Source organism: Nomascus leucogenys, chromosome 22a, assembly GCF_006542625.1.
Source record: "Nomascus leucogenys isolate Asia chromosome 22a, Asia_NLE_v1, whole genome shotgun sequence".
In the NCBI taxonomy this organism is placed as follows: domain Eukaryota; kingdom Metazoa; phylum Chordata; class Mammalia; order Primates; family Hylobatidae; genus Nomascus; species Nomascus leucogenys.
The window spans coordinates 113,540,735-113,555,646 of record NC_044402.1 but is presented as its reverse complement, the minus strand read 5'-3'; the positions used below and the strand labels follow the sequence as shown (position 1 = coordinate 113,555,646).

Genomic DNA, 14,912 nt, shown 5'->3' with positions numbered 1-14,912 from the left:
AATAGAACACTATATGTCCAGAAAAAAAAAGATAAGCACATGTCCTATATTTACTCATTTAATGCTCACAGCAACCATAGGAAGTCGGTACCATTATCATCCCCATTTTATAAAGGACATGGTGAAATTAAACCTAAGTTCCTCACTATCCTCATTCTTAATACCTAAACTGTGCTGCTCGAACCTTATTCAGTAATCTGAATTCATCTGTACTTTGCAAACATGAGACTCAGTTTAAATAATTAGTTCAAGATTGTAATGCCAGTACTCTTCTACCACAGAGCCATTTTGATAGCGCACCCTCTTGTGATAAGTACTAATGACAAATCACAGACTGTGTGGTTTCTCTAAGAAAACAATGGCAGTGAAAAGAGCTTACTTCCTTTTTATGAAAATATTTCCTCTAATCAAGTAGTACCAAATAAGTTGTTTTGCTTAGTAACTTTGATATGACTTCTTAAGAAATTTTCAATATTACTGGATAAAAAACTGATACTCACTTAAAGCTTGTTTCTGCTTTACGAAAAGACTCTGTCAGCAATCCAGAATGAAGGCTGTACTAACAAAATTCCAACTTTTCTGTGGGATGATCCAAAATCAGCAAACGGAAGGCATTAAATTTCTTAACAGTGGCAAGTGTGTACATGCATGCTATGCCATTCCTGTGATTAGCTGCTTTTTGGTGTGCATAGATTAGAGTTGGAATACTTTGATTTTCAAACAACATGTTCCATAGGTAATTTTTTAGATAGAAAAAACAGGCAGAGTAACTTAAGAGCGTGTGAGGTCTGTGTACTACATTTATGTAGCTCTAAACTGAATATATGTGTTTAGTCTGATTTTAGAACATTGCCTTGACAGTGTATCTTCATATGTCAAAGACGTTTGCTGGATTAAGATCCTGAATTGCTTCTCTTGCTCTGTTCAGAAGCAGGTTTATACAAGTACTCTGATGTGAAACAGAGAATATGAAGTATACATAGTGATCATTAAATTAAGAGGAGGCATAGTTCAGTATGTTAAGCAATATTTAATCTTGTTTCTTCTATAATCCTATCTCAGTCCTAGGAGTCTTAGTGACAGACTCAAAAGCCAATACCAGGATTATTTAAAAAAAAACTTGTTTAAAAAGCAAATGTCTAAGCGAAAGAAACAAATGTGTGCAGAAATGAAAGAGTCATTCTGTTTACCTAGAGTTTTCCTGAGCTATCTTCACTTCCATGACATTTCACTAAATTATCATAGAACACAATATGTATTAACATGGCATTTGATGATGAACCCTATTCTACTTTATGTATCATTTTCATCCATTTAGTAGAATGACAATGAGTGGAAAAGAGATGTAGGTGAGAATACATAATATGTGTTTAAAATTTATTTTCTTCTTTTCAAATTACAGCAAATTCAGTAAAGCTAGAAATGCAGAGTGATGAAGAGTGTGACAGGAAACCCCTGAGCCGTGAAGATGAGATCAGGGGCCATGATGAGGGTAGCAGCCTAGAAGAACCCCTAATTGAGAGCAGCGAGGTGGCTGACAACAGGAAAGTCCAGGAGCTTCAAGGCGAGGGAGGAATCCGGCTTCCGAATGGTAAACTGAAATGTGACGTCTGTGGCATGGTTTGCATTGGGCCCAATGTGCTTATGGTACATAAAAGGAGTCACACTGGTAAGCAGCTGAAAGAATAACCTGATGACTGCCTGTGACATCTGATGTTGATATTACCTGACATCTATTCTCTTTCCTTTTTATTCAGGGGTGGCAGTGGTGAAAACTACCTTTTCAGAATTCTGCTAGTATTGGATTGCAGAAAAACAGAGAGTAGCCTGGGTCTTGACTTCCAGCCTTCAAATCTGAATAGCATATCAGAAAAGAAGTTTGGGATTCAGTTTCCACAGTTCTTAATATAGCAATAATATGATAAGGGTTCAAAAGGTATAGGAGAATTTCATTGTGTAACTTAATCTTTCTGTATTTCTATACATATTTTACCATACCCATGGGCAGGTAATATAGTTTGCTAGATAAGGGTTTATGCTACAAAATGGCACTCATGAATTTATATAAGTGAATAATTTTCACTTTATCCAGTTAACTCCTTGAAATACAATTTCTAATCGATCTCTGCCTACCACAGGTCTCAGTAGCAGGCAGGTGCTTTTGTAGTTCAGGGATGCTACCATCTTTCTGTAATTGTTGGTTATAACTCCTGCAAGGATATATGTAGGATTGAATATGACAAATAGTGGCTGGTGTGTAGGTTGGAATATGTAATTCCGGGATAGAGTGAGGAAAAAGCCCACAGATTAATTCATAGTATATTTTTAAACATTTGAGAGGTGAAAAGTTTTCTGTGAAAACTAACCAAACAAGAAGTTCTTATTTAAATCTTTTTAAACCCTTTGCCAATTTTTTTTTTCTTAAAAAGCAACAAAAATGAGATACTAAGTGGTATGCTAGGAGGATCGTTGACTCTTAACAAAAAAGGCTCAAGTTCATATGAAAATTGGTTTAATGGTAATGATGGCTTTCACTATAATGCAAAGTAGTGTAGTGTAAAATATTAATAACTAATATTCTCAGAGTTTTAAAATATACTCTTTTGGAAGAAATATAAATCACAATAAGTTTATTTAAAAGTTTTATTTCTAAATAGTTTAATAACTACATGCTTAAAACATTAAAGATACAAGGTAGGTCAAAGTCTTTTTTAATCTGAACCTTTCATAATACACATGAAGAAACAGTCAAGTGATTTGTCCATTATCCCTTATGTAGGTAAAGGCATTGCTGAAGCTAGAACCAGGGTTTTCTGATGCCCATACTGGTTTTGTTCAGACACACTATTGCTTGGTATATCAGTATACCAAGAATTTATTATAAGGTATGACTGTAAACTAAGGCTATTTTAAAAATTACAGTGAGAAGTTATACATTAAAATCAGTGTTATCATAATCAAAATCATCAGCTTTAGAACATATGTACTTATTCCAATCATACAGTCAATTACATTTTGCTTTTTGGTTTTTTATCTCCTTTTTAAACAGCACAATGTTTTAAAAATATTTATATTACTAGTGTAATTTTTTTCTTTAAATTTTCAAAGTGTCTTAGAAAAGGTTGAAAGATCAAGCTTCGTATCTATTTGATAAAAAGAAAAGGGAAAAGACTATAAAATAATCTACTTTTCATCTATGCTCATGAACTAATTCTAACGACAGTTCTGAAAACAACTTCTACAAAGTTATAATATATTCATTATGTAAGAGTGATTATATTAAGGAAGATAATACTCATTCAAATGTGTAACTTCTCCTATCTAGTAAAATACAAACAAAAGTCAGTCTAATGGTTTTTCATTTGAATTGCATGCAATGTTAAATTTTAAGCTAAAAAATAAACTAAAAGCAGTATTTAGAAGATTTTTAATTGATCTTTTATGTTCTGAATTAAGAAAATTCAAGGAACCAGAGTACAGTTTTTAGAAAATTTAGGTTAATTAGTGATTCACTGTAGCTACAATAATATTCATGAGGATTGTTAATTTGTAAATACAATAATAATTATATACCTACTCTATGGTCCTTTTGTTATTTACTAGTGTGGTAGAGTTGAATTATTTTATTTTTGAAAATAATCTAATTGGCATAATAAAGTTTATAAACAGTTATACAGATTTCCACAAATCCTAGGAATATGAGACTCACTCAACTAATAACAGCAAGGAGTATGTTAAAGTCCACTTGCAACACTATCTTTTTTGTTCAATCAGTGTTTATTGGAGCATTGTGCAAATTATTACACTTTCTTCAGATCTAGATTTTCCTTAAAGTTAATAACCATTTACGGAGAAGCTGTGATACCTGTCATGCTTTGTCAACTTTGAAATTGTGGATATGATATCTTTAAACTAGACACTTAAACATATTTCTTATGATCCAGTTTATACATCTGAGTGTGTCCTGCCATTTTCAACACCACTTTAGCACCATTTTGAGACTAGAAAGTCTATTTGCATTTCTTTAATTTAAACTAGATTGAGAAAAACGTAGTCAGAATCTAGTCATTAGCCAAATGTTTTCTCCTTAATACCATGAACTAGTCTGCATTTTAGAACTTCCCACTCTTATCAGTTGTTTATCTTTCATATTAAAGGTACTGTCTTAAAACCTTATAATGCCTTTGAGAAGCATATTTTTTAGTGTTTTTAGTTCATAGAATATCTAATATAATTTTTTTTTGAGTTGGAGTCTCCCTCTGTCGCCCAGGCTGGAGTGTAGTGGTGCAATCTTGGATCACTGCACCCTCCACCTCCTGGGTTCAAGCGATCCTCCTGCCTGAGCCTCCAAAGTAGCTGGGATTACATGTGCCCACCACCAGGCCCAACTAATTTCTGTATTTTTAGTAGAGACAGGGTTTTGCCATGTTGGTCTCAAACTCCTGACCTCAGGTGATCCACCCACCTCAGCCTCTCAAAGTGCTGGGATTACAGGCGTGAGCCACCATGCCCAGCCTCTAATATAAAATTGATAGTGAAAAAAGATGCACAACCATCCAATTCATTACAATATCATGGAGCATCAGATCAAATCCACTCTTCTTCTTTCTCTGTCATACTCTACTGAAGTACCAATTGCAGTGTCTTATTAATGGCTGCATTTTATTTATTTGGTATTGCTACTTTAGTAAGTAATCAGGTAATATTGTCATCGGATACTCCAGGCACTCTTCACTGGGAATATAGAGAGAAGAGTAAACAAATAGGGATAGTAAATCAATTCATGCATGAACATATATCGATTGGACATTATCCATATAGAATTTCCCTAATTTTGCCTCTCCTTAATCTACTCCCATCTTGTAACTCAGTTTTCAGCACCATATTTTGTTCATTGCAGCTTTGTGCGGCCATCGTCTTGCTCAAAGGCACCCAGCAGATGCTTGAGATTCTGCATATTTGTAGGTTGTTCCACCCAACATAGGAGCACCCTCTGTCTTTGATTCACCAAAGCAAGTTGATGCATATATATTTGCATTTTAATTGAATATTTAAACGCAGATCTAGAAATAGGTGTTTATGAAGGTACATAAAATATTGAAATATAAGATATTCCATAATAAAAATAATATATAATCTCACCCAGTCAATAAATAAAAATGGACCAGTAGATTGTTCTATTGGATTTAAAAATAAAAACAGAACAACAAGATTGAGATATGGACATGAAGGACACATGACCATATCTTAATTGTTTTCCTCGATCCAGTTTTATTAGTCTAGATTGTTGTGCCTACCAGGGGAAAGATTAGTCATTACGGTTATAACAAACTACTTAATGTTTTCAGCTTGGATTGCTCCATTAATGTAGTTAGTACATTTGTGAGGCTTTCTTAAAATTTGCCTTGATATACATATGAAGAGCATGATTAATATTTTTTTCAGACAAAGTCTAAACTGACTCAAAAAGGGCCCATTGATGCAGTCCATTTAAAGAACAAATTATTTACAAGAAATAATTGAGATATGTTGTTTTAAAGTTTCATAGACAGTATGGAGTTTTTGCATATGTACCATTTGCATAGAGAAAAGATGGTTAGCTGAACCTTTTACTTAATTATCAGATAATTTTACATTTATTCTGTAATGCCTAGGCCAGGAAGTACCCCACGACATTGAATAAAAGGGTTGCTAATGTTTTATAGAAATAACTTTATCAAAAATTGAGTCAATTCACTTTTTATTTGTTATTAGATAGATATGAATATTACTTCTATATATGGATTATTCCTGGAATATAACTGTGTATACTTCTAGAAATCTCATAAATTACCCTCTGTTTTAATCCTTGTTTCTAACAGTATTGTCTTTGAGGGTTTCAGTATGATTCCAACTAACTTTAGTTTGGAACACAATAGAACAAGTGGACTCTTGAAATGATAATTATCTTTTCATATAATCAAGACATCAACAGGAGTTAGGAAATAAAATGAGGAAAGCAATAAAATTAGTATCCAAATGTAAAAAGCATCTATCAAGACTTATTCATAATTCAAATCAATATCTCCCAAAGCCTTATCTTACTGAAATTAAAATGTTTTATTTTCAATGCCCCTTTTCTCTTACCAAAAAAAGGAAGAAAACTAGTTACCTTCATCATGCCTCTTCTTCTTTACTTCCCATGTCCATGAGAACTTATCAAAGGCTTCCATAGTATGACTTTCACACTCAGCAACAGGACAATATTTCCAGATATACCTAGACCACCTTTTGTTTCTTCTACCCCATTTGGGGATGATCGTATAAATTCAGAAGTAATTTCTTATTAAAAAGATTTGAAGATATCTAGAGTATTTTGTAAATGTAAAAACTAAATTACCCTGTCATTAATCTCATAAAACTCAGTTAGGTGAATTTTAAAAGTCTTTTTAAAAAAGATATTGTTTCATTTTTAGACTAGCATTATTTTTAAAGAATGAACTACTCTAAATTAGGGATTTTGAAATATTTCAACTCAAACATTGTAGGAGGTTTAAAGGAAATCGGAGTCAGCGTGCTATAGGAGTATTATCTAAAGGCAGACATGATTTCAAATTGTTCACCACACTTAGTAATTTAACTCCTGTAAAGTTATTGTGAACGAATTTGTTACTTGCTTGGGAAACCTTACATAGACAGATTTTAAAAGTAAAATCAAATTTTTGGAGTGAAAAGTATATATTTGCTATTTTCTTTTTTCTTTAAAAATTTAATTTGTGAAAGAAGTGCCTCCATCTTTCATTACTATGGCAGGGGTTCGGAGTGGAAAATTCTTGATTTAAAAAGTTGCAGCCTGTGATTCCATTAGGAAAGAGAATCAAATAATCAAGTTGTATGTTGTGTGTAAAAATAAAAAAGATCTGCCAGAATTCAATTTATTTTAAAACCTTATGTTGGAAGACTTTATGTGAGGAGATATAGATCTTACCAGGTTAATCAAACTAAAGAAGATACCACTTAAGGGAACTTTAACATTACGGATTTTTTTCAATCCAACATTATCAATATAGGACCTCTTGTACATGTAGCTCATAAGAGCTCCAGATTTCTTAAGAAAAAACCTTAACCCCCACCACACACACAGATTACACCTTTTTGGTATGTACCTCATTAAGTTCCCAAAACACTAAATACTACAGAATTTGAGATATACCTGATCTATCAATTTTTAAATTTATCTAGGTTTTATAACAAATCTATATGATAGAATTTGCAGTAGCTGCTGCCAGAAAGTGACCATGGTTTATCGTATTTATACCACTTAGCTTTCTTTAATAAAATAATCAATGAGTTTGCATTATGTCAAAGGGCCAAAAAACCTTGAGTTTTTATTCTTCACTATTATGTGTGTTTCAGTTAAAGATATATGAAACATGACATTTCAATGTAAGGTTTTTGAAAAACTATTAAAATTACAATCATCATCTAACTGCAGGTATAGAAATGGTCCAGTTCAACCAAAAGGGAATTGTTTTGTAATGTTCTTTTTATTCTAAACTTAGAGCTTTAGTATGATACATTTTTACTATTTACTTATATTTGAATTTTTATTTTATTTTATGTATATCTTTAGTGATAGGTGAATTTAAAATAATAGCATTTTCTTTATGGTTTGATAAGGCTATCAATTTGATCCTACTTGCCAGTTGTACTGCTTCATTGCGTACATGTTTTTATATTTGATAATATTGGTGAGTCAGTTGATGACAACAGACCAAACTTATAATTGAGGCTTAAAAACTTCATAGCAATATCAGTAATACAAAAACGGGGAGAAAAGATTCCTTTCAAATAATAATTTTCACAAAAAAGATACACAGGACATGTCTGGATGAATAATTTTATTTGGAAATTTTGCTAAAGGTTTTACTGTTAGTGACCAGGAGAATCAAGAAACCTGGCCTGTATTTGAAAATATTGTACTAATGAGCTTTGTAAACTGGTTCATTTGCTGTACCTTTTAGTTGCCCCTTTCCATATCAGCTAAATGAGGGAATTAGACTGAAGGTCTCTTTCAGCTCAAATTTTCTGCCAATTTTAAAGAGATAGCATGGTAAAATAAAGAGAACAAGATTTTGTAGCCAAACTGACCAGGTTCATTTCTCACCTTGACTACTTTCTAGCTCTGTGTAATAAAATACTTAGATCTATGGACTTTAATTTCTTCATTTGTTAATTAAAATTAATATGACCTAATTATTATCATTGTAAGAAAGGATTGAAATATTCTATGGAAAGCATACAATTGTGTGTAAGGCAGTAAAGTGACAGCACCTCATTGTTCAACCAATGATAAATGCTATTATTGTTATTCTTCTGAGTCAATGATAGGACTTTTGTCACATTTATACATAGAAGGGAAAAGATCATTTGATGTAAAACTTGAGACTTTGGTAACTGTATTAGCAAAGCAAATTCTAGGAAGATAAATGTTTAAAAGACTTATGAGGGAGATGAACATTTTTAGCATAGAGAACTGGCTTTGGTTAACAGTGGATGGCAAATTAGTCACTTGCACATACCCTAGTTGATCCTTCCCATTTCTTCTCCTTACTGCAGGTGAACGCCCCTTCCACTGTAACCAGTGTGGAGCTTCTTTCACTCAGAAGGGCAACCTTCTGAGACACATAAAGTTACACTCTGGAGAGAAGCCGTTCAAATGTCCTTTCTGTAGCTACGCCTGTAGAAGAAGGGACGCCCTCACAGGACACCTCAGGACCCACTCTGGTAAGTGTCACCAACTCCTTGAGAAGAAAAGTAAAACAGGAAAATTTAGAAGAGTACTATTGAATGATAGTAACATGGCTTTGTTATGTAGTCAGTAATGACCGAGACAATATTGTTATTGGTGTACATTAAATAATTGATAAATCTTGCAGGATGCATGTATCTTTCATTTTTAGACTTTACGGCTTGGCAGAAAGGAGTACTATCAACTGAAGAGTATCTTACTTCAATATATTAGAATAAGAAAGCAGCTGTTACATATTTTCTATGATTTTAAAATTTTATAATTAAGAATGTAGTCATTATGGTTAATCCAAGATAAGTGAAGATCCAGTATAATATCAGTTATGTTTCGAGTTACTATAGAGGAAATGAAAACTGATTTTTTTTGACTGATACAGTGCTGAGGCTGGGATCTCTGTGGAAAATAAAATTGTTTCTTTTAAACTTGAAAATATACTCAGAAAATTGGCTTTTCTTGTATTTTATATTCTAATTTTAACTCTCCTTGTATCTTTAGCTCTCAAACTGTAGTCACTGGGTACTCTGAAACTTTTCTGTGTTTCATAAATCATTAAAAAAAAGTAGAATATGACAAGTTCTTGGGAATAAAAGAAAAAATAAATTTAATGTTTTTAAGAAATGCCAGAATATAACACATAAAAGAGAAAAGAATGATCAGAAATCCAAATGAATCTCATTTGACTTTTAGCATAAATTTTCATAACCAAGAAGTTAAAGGTGGAAAATTAATATAGAATACTCTCAAGCCAGTTTTATTTGTTTCTTCTGTTCATAATGACATACTACATTTTAATTTTAATATGAAGATATGATGGAAGTGATATTTTAATCTACATTGACAAATCGTATTGGAGAGTGCTGAGGTTGTGAGATAATGCTTACTGTATTATCTCTCTTTACATTTTTCCTTTTTATCCTTAAGGCTGTACTAGGTTTTTAAACATGCATGTGAATTGTGTAAAACTATTTTAAACATTGACTCTTAAATTCGGGGCAGTTACAAAAAAATTAAAGCAAACACGAAAACAAAATATTTTAGCTATATATTTTTCTTTCCTCCCTGAGTTAAAGGAATTCACTTACTTCCAACTACAACATTTTATGTTTTATTTTAAAATTGTGCTATCAAAATTATATCTTAAAGCAGTGTTTTATTACGAAAAGTTCTTTATTGAAAAATACTTTTAGGACATGATAGGCATTTCCTTTAGCTTGTCATATACTCTAGCCAGAGTTAAATTATTACTGAGTTGTCCAAAGATTATATAACAAATAGATCTTCGTGAACATATAGTTTTGCCTCAACTTCATGTAATAAATAACTTTAAACATCCATCTTATTTTTATGGAAATCATGTTGTTTTTAATATCATGGTTTTGTGTGTACATATTGTTTTCTGTCTTCATAAATAAAGACATGGTCCTTCTAACTGCCATCGTGCTCATTTTGCAATTTAGTATATCAAGTTACGATTTTTGCAGATATATAAATAGATATATTCAAATTGGGTAATTCAAGAGAGTTTAATGGAGTCACTATTGGAGAGGGGGCATCCAGCTACTGCATCACCAAGAGCTGATACCAATTCAATCATGCTTCCAATTGGAATCTAAAATACTAGCCATCCCTAATGTTCTTCATAATAGATAGAACATAAAACAGAGTTGCTACAGTTTTTGCTTCTCTAATTTGCCAGAAAGCTCAAAATTGATCATTATAGTGATCTTCTTCCACTCAAATACATCTTCCCCTTACTCTTACTCTGTTTAGCACATCGGCTAAATAAGATTCTTTATCTGATAGGTGACTAAAATTTTATAGGTTCTGAGTCTTCAGTGGTCCTGCCTTTCTTATATTACTATAATTTTTCAATAACCAAAATTATTAGATTAGTATTTCTAAAGAGATGCCCCAGTAAATCCCCTGAGATCCAAGCATAGTTCTTCTTGTCCTCATTGTACAGCAACAGCTCCAAATCATTCTGGTAGTCTGGAAAAATTATAAGCCAGTCGCTGTTTGTTTAGCAGCTTGACATGCCCAAAATAGGTGGTGAGTGTTCTCAGCTTCCAATACAACAGGACCAGATCTCTGAAACCTGGAGAAAACATTCTTCTTTTGGGAACTGAGAGATCTCCAAAACCACCAATCTGAAGGTTTCAGGACACAGAGTAAAAAGCCTTTAAATGGGTTATTTGATGTTATTAGAGTGGCCACCTCTACCTTAACCTCTTTGTTCTCAGACTCATGCCTTCTGGCTATGGAGGAGATGATGTTGGCCATATATAATATCCTGTGGAACACACCCAAACTCCTCCCAGCTGGCAACCGTACATGAACCACTCCTTTGGTAGGCCATTTCACCACTCCATGTAGCCAGCTGATTCTGGGTGGTGATACATGGGGTATGACCCATGCATTCTCTAGATTTGCGCCAATTGTATTTGTCTTGCCATAAAAAGGAGTTTCCTGGTTGAAGGCAGTGTAGCAAGGAATACCAGGGTAATTGGTAAGGCATTCTGTTAAATCCATACTTGAGGGAGCTTGCAAAAATATTGAAGAGAAAGGGAAGGCACATCCTATTAGGATATATTTCCGCCTCCTCCATGTTGGAAAGAGTCAAATGTAACCTGCCTGCCACTACTTGCTTGGTTGATCTCCCTCAGGAATGGTGCCATATCAGGGTCTCAGCATTGGAAAATTGTGAGTTCAGCAGTGGTGGTAGTTAAATCAGTCATAGAGAAGAGGAAGTCCATGTAATTGAATCTGTTCAGTTTCTGTGTCCCTACTCCCATTGTCACTTTGTACATTGGCCCATTGAGAAAGTACCAGGTAAGCCTGGTAAAGAGTCTGAGATTCATGAGATTACCCGCTCCAGATTACTAAGAGCCTTCACTACAGTGAATGCCCTCTAGAGAGAATTTACATAGAATACCATATCATTACATTTTGTACCAATTCTGAAGGATACATCCTCATAACTCTCCCCTAGACCTTCTGTCACCAGTCGTCCACTTTTGTTCTTTGAAGTCCTTGACCATATGGCCATGCCATATATCATTACCTCAACTATCTCTTCTTCCATGCAAAGTGTACAGTTAAATGTACTAGCTGAATGAAATTCTGGCTGCTGGAGGGATAGCCACTGTATTTCAGGGCCCTCTCCCTTAAGTGGACCTGTTAACACCATAGTCACAGCTGGTATTGAATTCCAGACACTCTATTTACAAACCAGATCCACAGTTTCATCCTCATCAGCTAGTCACTGAGAATACCCCATGAGGCCGTACATACGGGTTGAAGCAAAAAGACTGAGAAGCAGTAGTAGCAGGGACCTCTGAGCTACTTGCTCATACAGTATACTTGGGCTTCCTCAACTAGCATAAGAAGGCTGCAGGGAAGGAAAATATACCAAGGAAATGCTGTTGTGTACATTTTTGATATGTTGAATTAGATAACACCTAGTTCATGATGCACGGTTTGGGCTACATTGTCATTCAGAGTCCTGTGGCCTGATACACAGTCTTAACCAAAGTTCATTAGCAAGTAAGGAGCGGCTTTTCAAATGGAGATTAGTTATTGTTAGAAAATTGCATGTCTTTACTATAAAACCACAAGGGACCTACACACTGAGGCTTCCATTGGCAGAGATGTCATACAGCATCTCCATTTGCCACAGACATTTCCAAAAATCATTGCATCTGCTGAATCTTAGAGTCAAAAGTAGAGAGAGCTTTCATCATGGCAGGATATGATGTAGATCCTTTTCTTGCCCCAGGCTGCTCTCAAAATCGACAGCCTGTGGGTTACCTAGTATATGCACCACAGAAGTATACCCAAATATGGTCTATGTTGCTTCTAAAATCTAGAGAGGACACCATATTTTGTGCTTCATTTTCATGAAGGAAGGTGCAGGGTGCAGCAATTTCTCACTTACGATGGAGGATCTATTTCAGCATGCCCAGATCAGTGGCCTATAAAATTTTACCAATGCTTAAAGTCCCTGAACTTTGTTGGAGTTTATCTCCTATTCTATAGCATATATCTCTTACTGAGGCATCTCAGGTATTTACTATATCCTCCTCCCAAGTTCAATCCGTGTAATGTCATGAATATAATATTCCAGCTTGATGTCAAGATGGGCAAGATTTCTCCAGACTATGTTATGACAAAGGGAGTAGAGTTGACCTAGCCTTAAGGTAAGAGAGTAAAAGTATGTTGCTCCTGTAGTGTGAAGGGAAAAAACTGCTTCTGATTATCTTTGTTATACAAATTACCTTAAACAGAAATCAAGTTCATTGCTTCATACCTAGTGTTGGTGACTATATTAATATGCTCCAGTAAAGATTGTACAGCTAAAACTGCATCTACAGTTAGCATTATGAAATGATTAAGTCTGCATCAATGCTATGCATTAGCCTAATAAACAGTTTAAATGGGTGTATAGTATGAATTATCACCCCTAACATCTTTCAGTTTTCTGATGGTTTCACTAATGTCTGTTATTCATCCATAGAATTATTATTTCTTTTAGTTTGCTGTCTTGGGAGAGGTGATAGTTGTAGGGCTATGCTGTCCAATATGGTAGCCACTAGCCTCATGTGGTTACTAAACACCTAAATATGGCTAGTGCTACATGTTGAAATAATATTTTTTATTTTTCTTGTTTTTTTACTACAGTTTTATGTATATTAATTATACCTCAATGAAGTTGTTGAGGGGGAGGGAGAAGATACTACCATCCCATGTTTCTCTGCTTTCTCATCATTGCTCCACTACCAAAAACTAATGGTCTTAGTATTGTCCATTGTATTTAGCATTGCAATGCTATAACCCTTCAAATCAGATTCTGGAGTTGGTCTTCAGCCTTATTTGCCCTGAGGCTTAAGTGGATAAGGGACCCTTTTAAAGCTGACATAAACTTTCTTGTATTTTGCCTGTATTCTGACTTGAGTATTCAAGGCACTCAGTTTGTCTTTCACCTTTGGCCATCAGCCATATCATGCTATAATCTTTACACACTACCATTGCTGCTTTAGCAAGTAATGCCACAGATCCCAAAGCTTTACCCTGCGTCATACATACTTCCATGCTACCACCAGTGACAATATGAATAATCATCTTGCCAGCACATGCCTTGGATCACTACTGTCCCATTAACTCCCTAGTAAGGAGGCTATCCTGCTATCCTTGAATTCCATTTTGACTGGAGCTTTGGGCCATTTCTGATATCAGTAACTCTTTATCAGTCAGGATCCTGACAAGAAAACAGTAAGACACTCAAGTGGGGAAAATTTGGGGACATGTATGAAAGACAAATATTCACAAAAGAATGGTTAGGAATAAGCGTAGTCTACAAAAAGATGGTTGGGTTTACAATAGTAGGAAGCCATTTACTAGCTCTAGCCTGAAAGAGAATGGGGATCTAGAGGTCACTGTAATTAAGAGAAATAGGAAAGGGTCTTGAGCACTGACCTTCAATAGAAGAATGTAGCCTTTGCTAACCTGTGACTTGGGGAATAAACACCCTGACCTCACTCTTTCCACCCTTCAGTCTCTTACTGGTGCCTCACATTGACTAAACTTAACCAGAAGCCAGAGGAGAAGGGAGCCTATTGATTAAAGCCAATAAAAATTAGCTTTTGCAGGAGCAGAGCAAAGAAGTGTGGAAAATGGCTATGGCAGCCAAACAGATAATGTGCCACAGATTAACTAAAATTTAAGAACTAGTGCTTAAAATTACTAGTATAGAGCAGGGGTCCTCAACCTCCTGGCTGCAGACCAGTACCAGTCAGTGGGTGGCCTCTTACAAATTGAGCCGCAAAGCAGGAGGTGAGCAGTGGTGAGCAAGCATTACTGCCCAAGGTCCTCCTCCTGTCAGATCAGTGGCAGCATTAGATTCTCATAGGCATGCACCCTATTGTGAACTGCGTATGCAAGGGACCTACTTTGTGTGCTCCTTATGAGAATCTAATGCCTGATGATCTGAGGTGGAATAGTTTCATTCTGAAATCATTCCCCCACCACCTGTCATTTGTGGAAAAATTATCTTCCATGAAACTGGTCCCTGGTGTTGAAAAGGTTGGGAACTGCTGATATAGAGTATTAAGGGGAATATAATGAT

At 34.8% G+C, this 14,912-nt stretch overlaps 1 protein-coding gene across 5 annotated transcripts in view; it reads left to right on the top strand.

The window, feature by feature from the left end:
* IKZF2 (IKAROS family zinc finger 2) overlaps positions 1-14,912 on the top strand; it is a 154,229-nt gene that overhangs the window by 95,223 nt on the left and 44,094 nt on the right. For 3 of the 5 annotated variants that reach the window (XM_030803546.1, XM_030803545.1, XM_003254034.2), the window contains 2 exons: positions 1,403-1,591; positions 8,599-8,766. In XM_030803546.1, the coding sequence (XP_030659406.1) occupies positions 1,403-1,591; positions 8,599-8,766 (357 nt within the window). Of the gene's footprint in view, positions 1-1,402; positions 1,670-8,598; positions 8,767-14,912 lie in introns of all 5 variants that reach the window. The other 2 variants (XM_030803544.1, XM_003254033.2) reach the window with 1 other exon arrangement.